The 17,341-nt window shown below is 47.9% G+C and overlaps 1 protein-coding gene across 1 annotated transcript in view; it reads right to left on the minus strand.

The window, feature by feature from the left end:
• Window positions 1–17,341, minus strand: part of SIPA1L2 (signal induced proliferation associated 1 like 2) — a 94,586-nt gene that overhangs the window by 13,519 nt on the left and 63,726 nt on the right. Inside the window, exons 15-17 of the mRNA XM_019665836.1 lie at window positions 12,994–13,147; window positions 10,584–10,800; window positions 2,790–2,921 (exon numbers count right to left, since the gene is read on the minus strand). Coding sequence (XP_019521381.1) covers window positions 2,790–2,921; window positions 10,584–10,800; window positions 12,994–13,147 — 503 coding nt within the window. The remainder of the gene's footprint in view (window positions 1–2,789; window positions 2,922–10,583; window positions 10,801–12,993; window positions 13,148–17,341) is intronic.

Below are 17,341 nucleotides of genomic sequence, written 5' to 3' on the forward strand. Positions count from 1 at the left end.
TAACTACTTTGTCAAAGCATGGGCACAGCGTTATTCCAGAGGGTGTCTGGGCTTAGTAAGGTGTCTTGAAGTGCCTTTCTCAGTTTGCGACACCTTAACAGGCACATGGGGGTTTTCTTGGACTATCTTTTCTTTATGATGTTTAGTCTAGATCAGAAATGGCTTTGAGGACTTGTAGAAAGAGATGAAGTTAACAGCAGGGCAACGGGGTTAGTTAGTTAGGTGAAGATGTTTCTGAAAGCGCTAAGGCGACTGATCACACCCAGTCCCCACCACACCAACCCCTGCCCGAGTAGAGCTGATGCTGATAAGCCAGGGGTCTGGAGCTGCAAACTCTCAGCTGAATTTTCCTGAGCTGACTGCTGTCTCAAGGTGTTAAGCTACTCTATAGAGTAGCATGAAAAATTACTGAAATTTTTCAACACAACATTAACTCTTTCTATATTTTCTGTATGCATTGTCTGGAAACTTCTGGAAGGTCAGGTAACCAGGCCACCGGCCCTGGCAAACAGCACCCCAGTCGTGTTTCGCTGAGCTGCCCACGTGTCTGAGACACTGGCTAGAGGAGTCAGCCCCTCATGCTTCTCTCTCCTGTGTCCCTGGTGCTAACTGCCAGCTATACTAGAACTTCAGCTCAGAAATACCCTCTGATGAACAGAGCTGGAGGTTCAGGACTGAAAGAGGCTATACAGCCATTTTGGAAATGGTCTTCACGTTATAGGCAAAAAGACTGAAGCCGCGTGCAATGAAGCAGGTGCCTCAGAGGGCTCCTGCTGAGTGTTTAATGTTGGCAGCAAGTATGTACATCAGGGTAGTTAAGTGACTAGTCCAAGGCCCACGTCCCAGCAGTAGAGCGGCGATCACAGCCAGAATCCCAGATTGATAACTCAGTCACGGCTGCGTGTGCCATTTTTTTCAACCTCCTATTCGCCCCCCAGCTCCCTGAAAAGATCCATTGCATAGCAGCAATTTTATGCTGAAGGGGTGGAAGGAGCCAAACAAAGACACAAACGAGGGTGGGTACAGAGATCAGGTGATAAATCTTGTTTTAAACCTGAAAAATGAGCACAAATGCAAAAGGACCTCAGAGGTTAACACCTACGCTGTGAGCAGCGATAGCTCACGCTGCATAGCACCTGTACTGAATACCTACCTAGTCCTCTGTACCAGCCCTTCTGTTGGTTATCTGGCCATGTGCTTGACAAAGATAAGATAAAGAAAATAAGCAGCATTCCCTTGAGAAACTCCTCACCTAATAAGAGACAGGCTGTGAAGAACGCAGGATTCAGCGTGGTAAGTACTATGCAAGCACTTAGGTACTGGGGGGCACCCAACGGACGTTTTACGTTCTCCTGGGGTCAGGAGGAGAACACAGTGTGGAAAGAATGTGCCAGAGACAGTTGCTACCTGCTGCCTGGGTGGCTTTGGATGGAGGTGCAGACAACATTCCTGCCCTTCAGGGCGGGGCCACATCGCATCTAGGCCAGTGCTGGGCGCCAGGAAAGAATGTGCCGCGGGCCTGGGGTTTTTCCAATACATAACCGACTTCGCTGGGCATTCTGAAGCTTCCTCAGGGAGCAAGGATTTTGTAAGGCAGCGAACCCAAAAGCAGTCTCTCGCCTTCTATTATGGGGCCCTACAGTAAGAGCCCATTCATTCTGCAGAGATGTCCTCCTAACAGAGCTTCCCTCTAACCTGTCCCTCATGTCTGAATTAACTGCAGAGTAGTCCCCTCCAGCCCCAAGCATAAGGCCCTTCCAGCAGGGTAGGCTTGTGGGGGATGGGCAGTTACTGCAGCCACCTCCCCACTTCTGCAGCAGCCTTACCTCAAAGCACAGCTGCTGCTCCCACGGGAGAATCCATTGCATCTCCTGAAGCCTGGCAGTCACAGGTGATGGGGGCCCAGTGACCAGAGACTGGGAAGGGGAGTAAAGGGTGGGGGAGAGAGCAGGGCTGCCCAGGCGGCTGTGGCCCCTTCTGTGGGGACGCACAAGAGACCCTCACACACGGCCCTAGTAAAATGACCCCACCTCCTTTTGTCAGTTGTACAGTCACCCCAGGAGCAGAAGCTGTCATTATAGTAGGTGGCAAAAAGTCACCATTTCGGGTCACTGGCTGCGCATCTACTCACATGTGAGGTCCTGAGCATGCAAATAGAGCCAGCATGTTCCTTGTTTGCCCACCTTTACCTGCGAGCTAGAAAAAGGAGCAGCAGCTTCAACCTTCTAGCATCCCAAAAACAAACAATGGTGGGTGTTGCATGGCTGCTGGAAGGGCCCTTAGGGATCAGCCGGCCCAGCCACCCTCACCGACCACACTGTTAGAGGGAGGACAGTGAGGCCCAGACGGGCAGGGGCAGACGATGCCACCACCTGCATTCCCTCCAAATCACCAGACTCCCAGCTCTGGGCTCGTCCTGCAACGGCAGGCAGCTTCGAGCTCTGAGGGTTCCCCTCCCACCTCCCCTCACTACGCTGGGAGGAAAGACATAATCTGCACCCTGAATATTTACCTCTACAATTCAGGGAAGAAAATGGGGGTCCAAGAGGAAAAGTGACTAGCCCCAGGTCACAGCTGGTGCCTGAGCTGGAATTCAGGTTTGGGATCCTTTGCCCATTTCACTGAAAGACACAGTCTCTTGAAGGAAGCACCCTGAGTCACAGCTCAAGGCTGCCCATCTCATTTTCATCTTCAAAGGTGGAAAAGCACCCCAACGTTCACCCAGACACCCTGAGAACAGATGTGTTCCCTAGGTTTCCGCTTGGGGCCCCAAGGCTGCAAGTCTTTACCTTCAAACGCCCGTGCGGCATCCACAAGGTGGGACCAATCTAAGCCTGTGCCCGCGTCCGGGAGGGGCATCAGGCCAGGGTCTGTGCACTTGGACTTGTCTGATAGGGACCCGTCGGAGAACCAGAACTCACCTAAAAAAGACAAAGCAGTCAGTCAGGTCGCGGCACAGGGCACCGGCCTCCTCCCCGCTTCTCCCAAAGGAGACATGACGCTGCAGTTACCCCAAAGACACACAGCTGGAAAAACGGAGGTCTGTAAAAATGCCGTGACCTACAGGCTCACTTAGAGGGCAGCCAGCCCCAAAGACCTGGGTCGAAGGAGACTAGGACCAAGTGCTGTACAGGTGGGAACCGCGCAGAAGTTTCCTCTAGGGCAGGCCTCTCTTAAGGACATCCATCTGAGTCTTACTGAGCTTGGGACACTGTGCTGCCTTCTTCAGGGGTGACAGCCCCCCTTTCTAAAGTGTCCCAAGCTTCTATTGTACAGAGGGCTGGCACACTCTCTCTCTAAACAGGAAGTCTGACAAGTGTCCTGAAGAACAGTTATCTATGCTAAGTACCCAAATTCGAGGTGCCTCAAATATCAGTTTGTTATAAAAATGCAGGAAGACTAAACTTCATTTCCATTATTAACGAACAAGAAAGAAAGGAAACAGTATTTTACATGCCATGCACAAGAATGGTGGCTGGATTGCTTTGTTGGCTTAATGAGACGGCCGGGTCACTGGCTAAACCAGAAACCTCTCCCAACCAGCGCCGAAGGTTCGGTGGTCTTCCTCTGTCTGGACAAACGGGGCTCTGACAATTCTTTTTCTCTTTAAACTGTTGTCACAAGACTGTAAGTGTTTCTGTCATTAACACTAGGTGTTAAGAGCTCATTATGCATCTGGGGACACATTTTCAAAAGCTTCCACTGGACTTGCTCTACCGTGCCTTTTCTAAACCTGCCTGGAACCTTGCACGCAGCTGCGTGTGAACACATCTGACTAATTAGACCCAATCAAAATAATGACCACCTGGCTGTCTGAGGCTGCAATTACATTAAGTAAGGGACATAATTAACTGAATGCACCTGTAATTTTTGTTCCCACATCCTTTCGGGTGGCTGGGAAATGCTGGCCTCTGGACTGAGGAGACAGCGTCTGTGATCTGGCCTTGGAGGGACAGTGAGAGTCCTCCGCACTCTCCACAAGGTTCCCATGCATCTCTCAGCCAACCTCTCACAGATGCCACTAGCCCAGTCCAACCACTGTTTTAAATATGGCCACGCACAGACGTGATAATAGCCCACCAGCCTAGTCTCAGGCTCTTTCGAAGGTAACCCAGGAATGGTTATTGTGTCAGCACCATTTCCAACACTCTCCACGTGCTATGCTCAACTTCTTTAAAATAACCGCTACTCCTACATGTTGTGTGTGTGATGTACTCTGTCCACTTGCCGAGGGCTGGACCAGGAGCACACGGAAGCGGCAAAGCTCGCGTGGGAGCTGGGGGGCGGGGGGCAGTCCGCTCTTGCAGTCTCTTCTCTGGAACCCAGGCAGGCCCTGAGCAGGGGCAGGGCCACACCCTTCCCAGGTCCTGGGAGGTCTCTAACCAGAAGTCTGAGGCTCAGCCCCCAGGCAGGAAGCTAAGGACCCTTCAGTCCCTGACTTGGAGCTTCCTTTGTGTCTCCAACACACCAGCTGCTTTGCCTGGAGCTGGTTCTCTGCACAAAGTGCAGAGAAATTATGTAACCCAGTGGCAATTACTTAGGTCACTAATTCCCAGGTGACGAGGTTCTACAGGAATGGGGCAGGAGTGTGGCGGCCCTGGGCAGGGTGCAGCGCCGGGCAGGCTGGAACCCGGTGTGCAAGGGGCCCTGTTCTCGCTCTTCGCCTTCCTTCCCTCATCGGAGAGGAAAGCATCGGAGTGAAAATGACTCAGGGGATGAGCAGTGCTACAGCAAGCACTCTGCCAGTCCGGTTTTATTAAGAAATGCTGACTTGAGGATTTTCTTTACCTTTCTAAAGAAAGAATTCTTCACCTGAGCTGTGGTATCTTAAAGCCTAGAGTCGGACCTAAGGCACACTGTATGCTGTCCACTTTCCTGACGCCACCAGACAACATCCTTACGGGCCCTATCAGAAACCAGATCGAGAGAAAAAATGAGGGAGCGCACAGGAGGGACACATGCAAAGAGAATGGAGGGGACAGGACCATAAGACTTGGTGGCCAGGGCTGGCTCAGGGGATGAAGGTCGAGGCTAATGTCCCCTGCTCCTGCTCCTCGTGTCTCCCGCAGCTGTGTGCACTAACAGCTGTCTTCCCCAAACACCCAATGCAGTATTGACAGTGGAGACCTGACAGTCTCGGGTTGATGATGAAAGCTTTGACTCCCCCTGAAGTTAGTTGCACGGTAGATGGCCATCTGTCATTTGAGCCAAGGCACCAATCCGAATCTTGGTGGCTGGGAAGCTGATGCCTAGAGCAAGCGGGCAGGTGAGTGGGCCCGGTGTCCCCACTGCAGGGCAGGCCCAGCAGCTCCACAGGTCTCACTCGCGGCCTTGCACCAGCTCACGCTGACCCCATGCAGAGTGGCCCTGATGCTTTGGGACCTGGGACTGTCTCACTAGGGTGTAAGGGTCATAAGCGCCAGGCATCCTACTAACTTCCTCCAACATTTATGGGAAATAAGGAGCAAAAGGGGGAATACAGTGACATTTCTTGTTCATTACAAACTCTTATCCCCTCTCCCGGAACTGTGAGCGGGATTTCCGTGTTAATTAGATGCCATGAAGCTGGCAAAGACGGTTCGTAGATTAGAAAAGTCCTTCCCTTTAGAGCTTATCAGGAGTGCTATCCACCCCCCCACCCCCCCGTCTATCTATGATGTATTTATTAAATGACTGCCGCATGCCTAGTGAGGGGGTACAGCAGTGGGTAAGACGAACAAGGCCAGCCTCTCACTAAGCTTACAAGTGACAGGGAAAGAGACAATAAACATGTAAACAATAACATGCAAACAGTGACAAGTCTTTCAAAGAAAATCAAACAGAACGATGTGACTGAGGAGGTCGGCGGCATGTTTGGGGAAGGCTCCTCCGAGGGGGTGACAGTCGCTGGGAAGGGAAAGGCGAGGAGCACAGTTCTGCGAGAAAAGTGAGAAAAGTCTTTCAGGAAGCGGGAGGGTCCCAGTGTCCGTGACAGCCCCTTAAATGCAGTAAGAGCTGCCTACATTCCTCTCGGAATTATCAACATGAAAAGCACCAGTTCCCTCATTGCTTGGAAAATAATTACCATCTCTCTTTTTTTAACCTGAGACCCCAAACCACCAAAAATCCTTCATAATATTATACCTTTCGCTGGCATCACGGTATCACTACTGCCATCACCTAGGACAGCGGTTCTCAACCTTCCTAATGCCGCGACCCCTTAATACAGTTCCTCATGTTGTGGTGACCCCCAACCATAAAATTATTTTCGTTGCTACTCTATAACTGTAATTTTGCTACTGTTATGAATCGTAATGTAAGTATCTTTTTGTTTCCCGATGGTCTTAGGCGACCCCTGTGAAAGGGTCGTTCGACCCCCAAAGGGGTGGCGACCCACAGGTTGAGAACCGCTGACCTAGGAGATATCTATAAGCATCTACTACCTTCCGGGGCCCACCAGGCACGACATTTGCACTAGGGGTTAAATATGACATGGGTTCTACCCTGGACGAGCTCAGTCCACAAACAGATGAACCCCGATGCTGCTGGTCTGTGGGGTTTGGGTGAGGTCCGCGCACTGAGCCGTCCCCTGGGCACCGTGCCGCACTGAGCTGTCCCCTGGGCACCGTGCCGCACTGAGCTGTCCCCTGGGCAGTCGTACCTAGACTGTTTCCTGAGTTGACAGGTGGGGGGAAGCAAAGGCACCTCCTGTCTTAGGTACAAAGCCTGTTATTTCAAATGTAGCTCGCCCAAGTCACTGTTACCTCCAGAGCCCACCCTGGTTGTTTGGCCAATTCAGAAAAGAAAGTGACTCGTGGATTCTGAGAAACAACGAATGTCCCTGCTCTTGGCCCCAGGACGCTGATCTCGTGGTTTCCTGTTCCTTTGTCCCACACCTGGCATCACAGTGACCACCTTCATGGAGCCTGACATGGCTGTTGTCACAAAGGTAAGGAGCCTTCCTGCACAGCATTTCCTGGGTCAGATACCTGAGGTTTCACAATTACTCTCCAGAAACCCCTGGACATTTATTCAGGGGATATTGAGCACATTTGAAAAAAGAGAATGAGTCCGTCAAAATCCTGCCTCTGTCAGCCCATGCACACCATCTGTAAAGCTGACCACAGCACGCAAGGGTCACGCTGTGTTAGTTAGCAGCTCCTATCACCGGCACACACACCAGCCCACACCTGGGGTCTGCAGCACCCGGTGTGAGCACCACATGATAAGGAAAATGCTGATTTATTTATTCTAAAACTCCACCCCTCCTTCCTTTAATTTCAAGGGGCATCCTTTGTGAGGTGCCTAGGTCTAAACTGTAGGACTCAGGAACACATATTGAGATAATACTGTTTTTATTTTCTAGAGCTTAAGAGCTCTCATTAGTCTATCCTCATAGGAAGACTTCCACAACAAAGAATCAGGAATTCTCTCTAAACGTGTGATGGGAACCTGCCAGTACTCGGGGCTGCAGCCAGATGTCCAGGTCACGGAGGGAGAGAACACCACAAATACTTCGCAGTGTCACTGCTTAGCTGGCCTGCGAACTGTGTGTCCAAACGGCCATTCCCCATTTCCTTTTCTCTCTGAGCCGCTGAAGACGTTTTGTTCAGACATCCGGTAGTAATGGAGGCAAACGCAGGCCCTGAAGGCCCCGCAGAGCCATTTCGGAATCACATTCACTTGTTCTACTGGGCTGTATGTTCACACCTCCCAGCTGAAGACATAGAGATACAGCCGATTTCAGTGACTTCACAGGAAATGCTATGAATCATGACACGAAACACACCCACAATGGGTTGGTCACACATCTGTCTCACAAGGTTGGACTAAGATCTTGATCTCATGAGGAGAAAGGTTCTGAGATGGGTTCAAATGCAGGATGTTAGAAGCTAAGGACACCCGAACCAGAAGCCTGTGGCCTAATCATTACAGTAGAAAAGGTACAGCGACGAGGCCTGCGTGACGAGATGTACTTGTTCACCCTTCCTCACACCTTCCTCCACGCTGGGCCTGAGGCCTGCAAGTGTCTCCCAGTGGAGGGCTCTGTGTCTGAACAACACACACTTCCTAGGAATGCCCAAGTTTTAAAGTTGAAAAGAGGAAAACGTGAGACTTCTGAGTTTGCCTGGGTCTATTTCTACAGCTACTCAGCCATCCCGTGCGAGAAGCTTCGACAGAACCAGTCCCCACTCCAGGTTTTAATGCACAGCGAAGTCTCTGAGCAGCTGAGAGAAGCACCTGGGCAATCAGAGATGCTCGCAGGTCGCCCACACACACCTGCTCAGCATCAGAGCTCACATTTCAGCCTGTGGGTTCCTGCTTCAGGCTGCCCAACTGCTGTCAGGGCACTAAGGCCCCACAGAGGCTCTGCTGGGACCACGAGAGAGACACACGGCTCAGGTCCATCTTGAGTCTGTGCAAAATCCAGAACCACACAAGTGAGTGTGGGAGACCAAGGCCCTCCAGAGGGGCCTCGAGGCTGAACCCCCCTGGGCAGGGTGGAGGGAACCAGAAGATTTTTGGGGAAGACACAGCAATACAAATTACTTCTAGCTCCTTCATTTACAGTTTTTCATTTTACCCACGAAACCTGGAGAAATTTTTCTGAGTCATTTGTTAAGTATAGAAATTGGAAAAGTCACACTGCCAAGAAAGAAGGTTTCATTAGAAACAGCGAACTGCAAGGCCATGCTTACTGCTTTTCCTGGAGATAGGAACAGTGAGGACGAGTGAGACAGTCTGAACCCGGAAGTGATGTTGCAGTGACAACAGTGCATCCTGCCTGTTTCCTAGCTGTGTCTCCATACTGCGAACATACTAAAAAGGACGCAGTCCCTCAGCGGGCGATGTGTTAACAAACTGTGGCCCATCCAGACAATGGAATATTATTCAGCGCTATAAACAAATGAGCATTAAACGCCTATGACTAAGTGAAAGAAGCTAATCAGAAAAAGCTACATCCTGTTTTATTCCAACTATATGACATTCTGGAAAAGGCAAAAAAAAAAAATAGACACAGTGAAAACAGCAGTGGTTGCAGGGGTGAAGGGGGAGGGGGGGAGAGGGGTGACCAGGTGGGACATAGAGGACTTTCAGGGACGTGAATTATTCTGTGACACTATCATGATGGTTACATGTCATTAGATATTTGTCTAGACCCATAGAATGTACACCACCAACAGCAACTCTAATGGAAACTATGGACTTTGGGTGACAATGATGTCTCAGTGCAGGTCATGGGTTTAACAAATGTACCACTTTGGTGAGGGATGTTAACAGTGAGGGAGCCTGTGAGTGTGGGGGGTCGGGGGTGCATGGGACCTCTCTGTGCTTTCTGCTCAATTTGGCTGTGAACCTAAAAATGCTCTAAAAATAGTTTTTAAAAAGTGAAGCTAAAAAAAAAAAAGATACATCTCTTCCACACAGAAGCAAACGAAGGGTACAATGTACTACATTAATACATATGTCATACATTTCACGAATTTCAAATGACTAAAATAACATTTGCAAAAACCTAGTTTTACTTGTTTTACAAAAGCTTTTTAAGAGGACATTAAAGTTACCTATTTACAATAAAAAGGAAAAACATTTATATTAGGGTATTAGAATACGCCTGTCTGACCTGTCATATCGTTATGAAGAAGTTTAAAGGTTTCTTCAATTTAAGCAAATATAGGCAGGGTATTATGCTACTTAAAGAAACCGATTAAAAATTTTATGGTATAAGGTTCATTTCTAATTATGTTAGACATTAGCAACATTATTAGAACCTTTATTTCATTTAGCCCAGGACGTCTATATGAATTATGAAGTTCAAATTGGTTTTAAAGATAGTGCTGTCTAGGATGGAAGTTAAAAAATACCTGACAATGAATACACTTCTGATTAAATCCCCATTCTTTCTGTACAACAGAAATTAACTATGAAGAAACGAAATAAAGCTAATGTAAAAAACCATCCTTAAACACTGACACTTTAATAAGGAACTGACATTATGTAAAAATCGGGGCTTTAGGATGTTAAGAACTATCATCTACAAAGTATCTAGTCGACCAGTGTCCCTAAATTGGAGTACACGGGAGGGACACGGAGCACAGGACGCCCAGCCCAAGGGGAAGTCTGGTCCCCACACGGTCTCCTGATCCACCAGCCACCTTGCGCATGGCCAGGAATTAACTCAAGGAGAAACAGAAGGCGAGAAAGCCAAACTTTCCTTGTTGCTCCCTGCCCACCAAAAAATCTACCCGCTCCCCCACCCCAGTATATGTTTTTTCTTTATCAAATCGGGTTTTAGACATTTTTTCTTTATGGGTGTAATAGCTGAGATATGGTATAAAGCTCACTATTTTACTTGATAAAAATGTTTCATATGGGTTTTCCAATTTTCTTCAAAATTGGTAGTATTGTTTAACTTCTAAAAAATATCCACCCTGGGGGCTTTTATCATATTAAAAAAGAAAGAAAAGAACACACACCACCAAACGGTATATATTTTAAAAATTAGCGAACCACCCCCTTCCCCGCAAAGCTCCGCAGGCAGCAGCCAGCCTCTCAGCCCCGCTGTCGGGCGCCCCACCCCCAGCTGCTTCGCCCCCACTTACTTCGCAGGCTGCCCAGGCTGGGCGCGTGGGTGCGCGGGGGCCGCGCGCTGCGGTAGGGTGGCGTGGTGCTGAACAGCACGTCGCCGGGCAGGGCCTGGTCCAGCACCGAACTTCGGGAGCTGCCAAAGGACGAGCCCCTGCGATGGCTGCAGATGCTCTCGTCTGAGAGGGTGCGGCACAGCGAGCGGCGAGGGGACAGGTTCCCGTAGAAGGAGAACTAGGGGTTTAAATATGGAGAGGGGAGCGGAGGGGGAAACAGACATTAAAGGCTGAGAGCATGCAGCTGACTTCACTGAAGCCGCTGGGTTCACACAGCTCTGTGATCTGGCTGCAGTTTTCCCCCAGGCAGGCGGGGGTTGGCTCAGGAATGCCACCCCAGGCATGCGGGTCACCCAGGCACAGGTGCCCTTAAGGGACTTGAAGGATTCCTCCTGTGACATTCTGTGAAATAGTATCACCGAATTAGACGTGCAGGGCTTTATTAATTCTGAAGTGTTAAATGGTACCTCGGTAGCCTTAGAGCAGTGGAAGCTCCTGGAAATACAGGAAGTTGCCATTTCAGCCGGCAGTTATGCAAAACCACACACAGTGCTGGCTTGATTTTAATGAGAAATGACTACATTTTAATATTAGGCAATTTCTGTACCAATCAACTGTATAGGAGGTTCAGTGTAACCTATGTAGTAAAACTATTCTGAACACTGTGGCTTTGGTGGCCATACAAACAGGTTCAAGAACAATTAAATCAGTAAAATATTATTGTTTACTTTAAAATACCACTCACTTTAATTCTAATAACTGATCATGACCATATTTAAAGGCACCATTAAAATTATTCTGTTAAATCACACACAGGGGGAAGGAAAAGTCTTACAAAAGAAGCAAGTAGCCAAATACCCCCCAAAAAAAGAAAGAAATCTGAATTTCCAACTACTTCTGCACACTGAGCCACATTCCTTTTATATAAACAATGGTAAAAGCCAGAATGTTTGCATCAAACAAATATAGAACTGGCTATTTACATTTGTGAATGCAGCGAGACAGCTAAAAATATTTCTATTGTATGCGTTCCTTCCACTTTGTCAAGTCTGTCCGACTGATGAATGAGAACTGCAGAGTGTGGGACTACAAAGTTAAATTTACACTGTGGAAAGGAGGTGGTTTGTCTTAGCAGGAAAAAGCCCATACACGGTCAAGGAGAAGTTCATTCCTAGTAAAGGAAAAGCTACTAGCGCTTGTACTTGCACTCATGTACAAGTCTGCATCCATACTTCTAAGGATGGCGCAGGACCCGATACAAGCTAGAAACAAAGACTCGTTACCACGGAGTTCTTCTGGGATCCCCCTTTCACAGGGCGGGCAGGTGCTTCACAGGAGATTACAGGCACATCGGAGTACAGCAGCCCTGAGGCACTGCCTAATTAGAGGGCTGTGCTACATCCCAGGCAGGACGTTTTATTACAGGGAAGGCACACGCACAGGACTTGATGTTTGCCCAATCATGGTCCATAGAGTTAAGACCAGAAATTTTTTCCTTGTTTTAACTTTGGACAAGAGAGCGCGCTGGCTAAGAAGCAAGAAGATCTGGATTCCACCAAATATTTATGTGACTTTCACAATTCACCATTTGGGGCCTCAGTTATGTGCAAAAAGAGGAGATTGTACTGAATTACCTGTAAGTCCCTTTTAAAACTTTCTATTATTTAGCAAAGTGGCTTAGGAGACTGTAATAGTAATGACACTAAAGCTAGTAAGGGCAGTAAGGGAATCTAATGTTAGCTAGGGACCTTGAACACGAGGGTGGCAGGTAAGGCAAATGTGGGGCCTTCCCTCGTGATTGCAGCATAATTCATATGGCACAGTCCAATTCCAGCCTATGTGTGACAGCGGCAGGCAGTACAGGATCTAACTCCTGCCCGGTCCTGGAACAGGATTACCTCTGAGAGGGCAGCTTGGAGCAGAGGGTGCAGTTCTACAGCCAAAGTCAGGTGGTGTGAATCTTAATAGCTACTGCTCCCGGTCACCTGTTATGTCCAGGCACCATACGAGGCTCTGCCCATGTTATTTCTTATATTTGCTACACCTCTGTAGTTCACTGATTATCTGTCTCCTTTTTACAGAGGCGGACAAGGTACAAAGTCACAAAGCTGCTTGTTGTTGCAGCTGGGATTTGAGGCCAGGCCCGCCAGACTCTAGCTCCCTCTGTCCATTCTGGAAAGTGGCCCTGCCTAGCCTCTCCCAGGCTCGCTTTGCTTCTGGATAGAATAAATACTGAAAATAGCCAGCCGTGTGCAGAGCTATTGGTGGGATCACAAGATAACACAGACGGGAGTATTCTGGGAATCCTCAAGTCTCTTTAGATTTTCCTTTAGTGTTTCTAGAAGTTTCAAAGCCCCCAAATGCCACTGACCTTTCTTCTCCCCTCCTCCACTAATGGGCTATCAGGAAGCATCAATTTCACAAAATCTTCTTTTGACAGGATGTGTTGAGTTTCTGAGATAGCGTCTCCCACCACCGTCTGATGTTGACTTGCTGTGGACATGAGATCCATCTCTCCGTACAGCCTGTTGGAACAAACCAGAAGGGGGATGAGAAGCAGTGGTCAGTCTGTGTGTCAAGTGCCTGTAGCATTAAGAATTAAAGTCCCATAACTATTTTCAACAACCATATACACATACGCACAACTCAACTGTTAGGTCAATTCACTTTTGCGGCATTTGCCCCAGATTCCCATGTCTATTTGTGAAATGAGCTCAACTGCAAAGTTAGATTTCTGAATAATTCAGAAACCAATCAGATCCCCAAAGCCCCGGATGAGAAAAAATGGAGCCAGCTTTTAAAAGTAAGGCTGTACCTTTCCATTCCTATTCTGTGTCAGAAAGCACAGTTGCAATAATTCATCAGAGAGTATCGTATGTCCTCGTGCTTCTCAGAAACGTGAGAACCTTTCTCTTGAGGCTGGACAGCCAGCCACACCCCGTGTCTCACCCAGGCATCAGAGAGCGAGCCCCCCGAGGGAGCCCGGAGTTTAACAGTAATCAATTCAGGCGTGTGCCAAGCATGTTTTATTACCAGCAATTCCGCAAAGCTGTTTGGATAAATAAAGCAGCTGTCTCCCTTAATTATCAGTATATAAAAATGGATTTATGGACAACAAAAGACTGTCTAGCTGAATTATTGTTTTCAGCTCTTTTCCACAGAGAAAACTGGAGGTCGTTTCTAAAAGGTTTCCTCTGGAAATGCAATCTGAGCAACCAAACGTTCCTGAAGACACAGTGAATTATCAGTGGTTGTACTGGAAGTCTTGTCGGTGGAGGTGAACGGTCTTTGCCACGCGATCTGAAACATAAGGCTCTAGGAATGCATGGCCCAGGGCAGCAGGCACCAGAGGGTGACCTGTATGATGTCGTGTGTCACTGAGATGACTATTTCAAAGCAAGGCCATCTTGTCACAGTGTGAAGGCTCACTGGGAAGTTATCAGAATAAGAAACTCACACAGACATGCTCGAAATTAACAAGGATTTCTCTGGAAATCTCTATGGCTTTTGCTTTACTCCTGGGCTAGGTCTCAGTTCTGGAAGCACCAGGAACGCTGACAACATGAACAAACAGGGGCTGTGAAAGCAGCTTTTAAAAATGTTTAAAATGCGACTAAAGATTTGGTTGGCTTGTGAAATGGCATGACATGAAAACGCGGACCACAAGAGGAACCCATGACCCTGGTGGGCTTTGCACAAAAGCCACAGAGGGAAAGAACAGTTGAGGTTTGGTGAAGAGTGCCTCTAAGCAGTGCCCAGCCTCTGACCTGAGAGTGGGGTTGGGAGGTTCTCAGGAGCACCTATGTGCTGTGGGAGAGATGGAAGGGACAAAACCCCAGGGCCTGGCAATAACTGCGTGGATAAAATCAGACACCTCTGCAACTGACCCCTGAACAATGTAGGGGTTAGGGGTGCTGATCAATAACATAAGCTGTGGATTAACACGTAATTTGTATGTTATGTGAAACAGGTCATAAAACCCTCATGTGAGGGGTGCGTGCCCTTCATATCTTGGAGAAATCATGCTACGGCTTATTCTCCAGCTAGGTCTTATTTTGGGGGAAACACGATAGGTATTATATACTGTATTCTTATAATAAAGTCAGCTAGTGAAAAGAAAATGTTACCAAGAAAATCATCAGGAAGAGAAAATACATTTACAGTACTGTGTGCATTTATCGATACTGTAAGTTTATGTCATGTTTATAAGGTGAAAAAGATGTGCATGTAAATGGACCTGGCAGTTCAAACCTGTGTTCAAGGGTCAGCTGTAATTACTATTAAAATGTGCTATTCTAGTTTCCCTATGTGTTTGAATAAAAATCACCAGCCTTTTCTGCTAAATTAGTAATTTTAATAAATGTGCCAAAGGATGTGTCAATCAATATGCTCCAAGGGTGTCCTCTGGGGCTGTCACCAGGAGTGGCGGTGAGCAGGGCAGGTGCTCCCGGAGGACCTGGTCTTGGGGTATGTAGGGGTCAGAGGTCATAAAGCTGGGCTAGAGGAGCAGAGAGAGGTGCAGCTCGGGAGGGTGGTGGCCTCAGAAACTTGGGAAGGACATTTAGGCAGAGGGAACTGCACGAGTGGAGGCACAGAGGCCTGAGCCAGAGCTGCTCACGTGAGGCAGTGCAGGTAGGGCTCCTAGGAGTGTCAGGGGGGAGATGGGGCTGGGAAGCAGGCTGGGGCAAATCGGGAGGGTTAGAGATGCTATGCTAAGCTGGTCCCTGAAGAATCTAAAGCTTAGAAAGAATATAAACAGAGAAGCAAGCAAGCTTTGAACACTGGGGAGAACCCATTCGGGGTCCGATGTGGAAGGTGGATGGAGGGCTGGAGCAGGGACAGAGACCAGGCAGGGAGTCATGTGGCAGCCTGCGCCCAGATGGCAGGACCTGGGGAGGCGGAGCTGAGGCCACAGACGTGGGACGAGGTGATGGTCACTAAGGAGGGAGGGTCAGTGAGACTGGGGGATGGCGATGGAAATGCCAGGCGGTGACTAATTAGACAAGAAAACCACTTACACAGAGAATACAGGAGGAGGGGCTATTCCAAGAGGACGAATCAGGAAAGGGGCCACTAAACACCGGCCGCCTTCTCTTACAATCGATGCCTGCGTAATCTATACAACAGTGTTTCTATCTGTGAACTGCTTATGGAACAGCGAGTAATTTCTACGCCTTTTCGCCTACCTCAGACCAGGTGTTCCTGAAATGGGCCTGGGGCTTCACTAGCTCTGCACCTTCAGTGCCCATTGTAATTTCTCACGGGGTAAACACAGCACAGTGTTGACCATGGCTGAGGGATATGTCTAGAGACCCACTTGGTTTTGGAACCATGAGCCGATGGGTTTCCTGGAGGATGAGAACGGCTAAGGAGAAAAGTGGACCAACTGTGCACACACCCAAGGCACCCACTCAGGGCTGCTAACAAGTAATGAACGTGTAATCCCGTTAGCTGCTGTGTTTTAAGACATAAGGTTATATTATTGGCAAAAACAATCAACGAGGGCTCTACAACATGGTTTTTAAAATAATGGGCATTTCAGAGTTATGGGGCACTTCTAGAGGGCACAACGGGTTTTATATTTTATGAAATCAATGAGATATTAATTCTCTAATTCTGAGTGGTACAAACACCCTACACTTGGCTGATATTTTTCTAAGCAAATCATTCAGTGATTTGGTAAAACACTGTTTTGACTAAATCTTAAATATAGTTGGTTCAGTCTTGTGTGATGGCAGATGCCACATGAAATAGTGTTTCCTTGCTTTAGAAGCACTTTATTTGGCTGGAAAAGGCCTGGGTTGCCTGCTGTACCTGCCAGGCTGAGCCCAACACAGCCAAGAGACCTGGCCTGAGGCCTGGGAGGCCTGCGTTTGGATCCCAGCACGAACCTTGTGTGACCAGGGGACGTAAGACTGCTACCCAGAAATGCAAACCCTCCCCTTACAATATTCCTGATGAGGCCTCTCCTTTTCTGAAAGGCAGTGTCATCAAACCAGTGTGTTAAAATGCACATACTCGGGGGTGGGGGTTGGCGGGTGGGGGTGGGATCTTGAGTGAAAATGTCCCAATGGGCTTCTTTTCCCCTTTTCCTGACTCTTCAAGGGGGCCCTTTGCAGAAACACAGTGCTTACACCAATGTGCGAAATGCTTCTACAAATATTTCACAGGACTTAAGAGGCTTAGAATGAATTTCTGTGACATACACAGAAGACTCTATTAGAAATACCAACATTATCATGAGGACATTTGCATTTATGATAAAAAGCCTGGTTATCACTATAAAATTACCTTCTGAATAACTCATTTGCAATTATTGACATGATGATTTTTTTTAACAGATTCCATGTTCAATTTTAGACCTAAAATTACTTTTCATTTAGAACTAGATATATTTAACAGGTGGGATCATTTTTAAGGGAAAAAAGTGATACTAGTTCATTAACCAAGCATAAAACCTAGAAGAGCTCTCTGAAAGTCACTATCACCCCCCCGGTATGTACCCCCATGTCTGGGGACACTGTCAGAACGTGCAGACACAGAAAAACACAAGGGCTTCATAATTTAGTGGGCGTGAGTTTTGTTTTTAATGCTGTCCTTTAAAATAGCTCTGAGTTGCCTTGCTTTGCAATCTTGAAATGTGATTTCTTTACTTTTCTCTTCAAAGAGGTGTTAGCATAGTTTTCACACATATAATAAGTTATCAGTATTTTTTCTCT

Source organism: Hipposideros armiger, unplaced genomic scaffold (assembly GCF_001890085.2).
Source record: "Hipposideros armiger isolate ML-2016 unplaced genomic scaffold, ASM189008v1 scaffold_454, whole genome shotgun sequence".
NCBI lineage: Eukaryota > Metazoa > Chordata > Mammalia > Chiroptera > Hipposideridae > Hipposideros > Hipposideros armiger.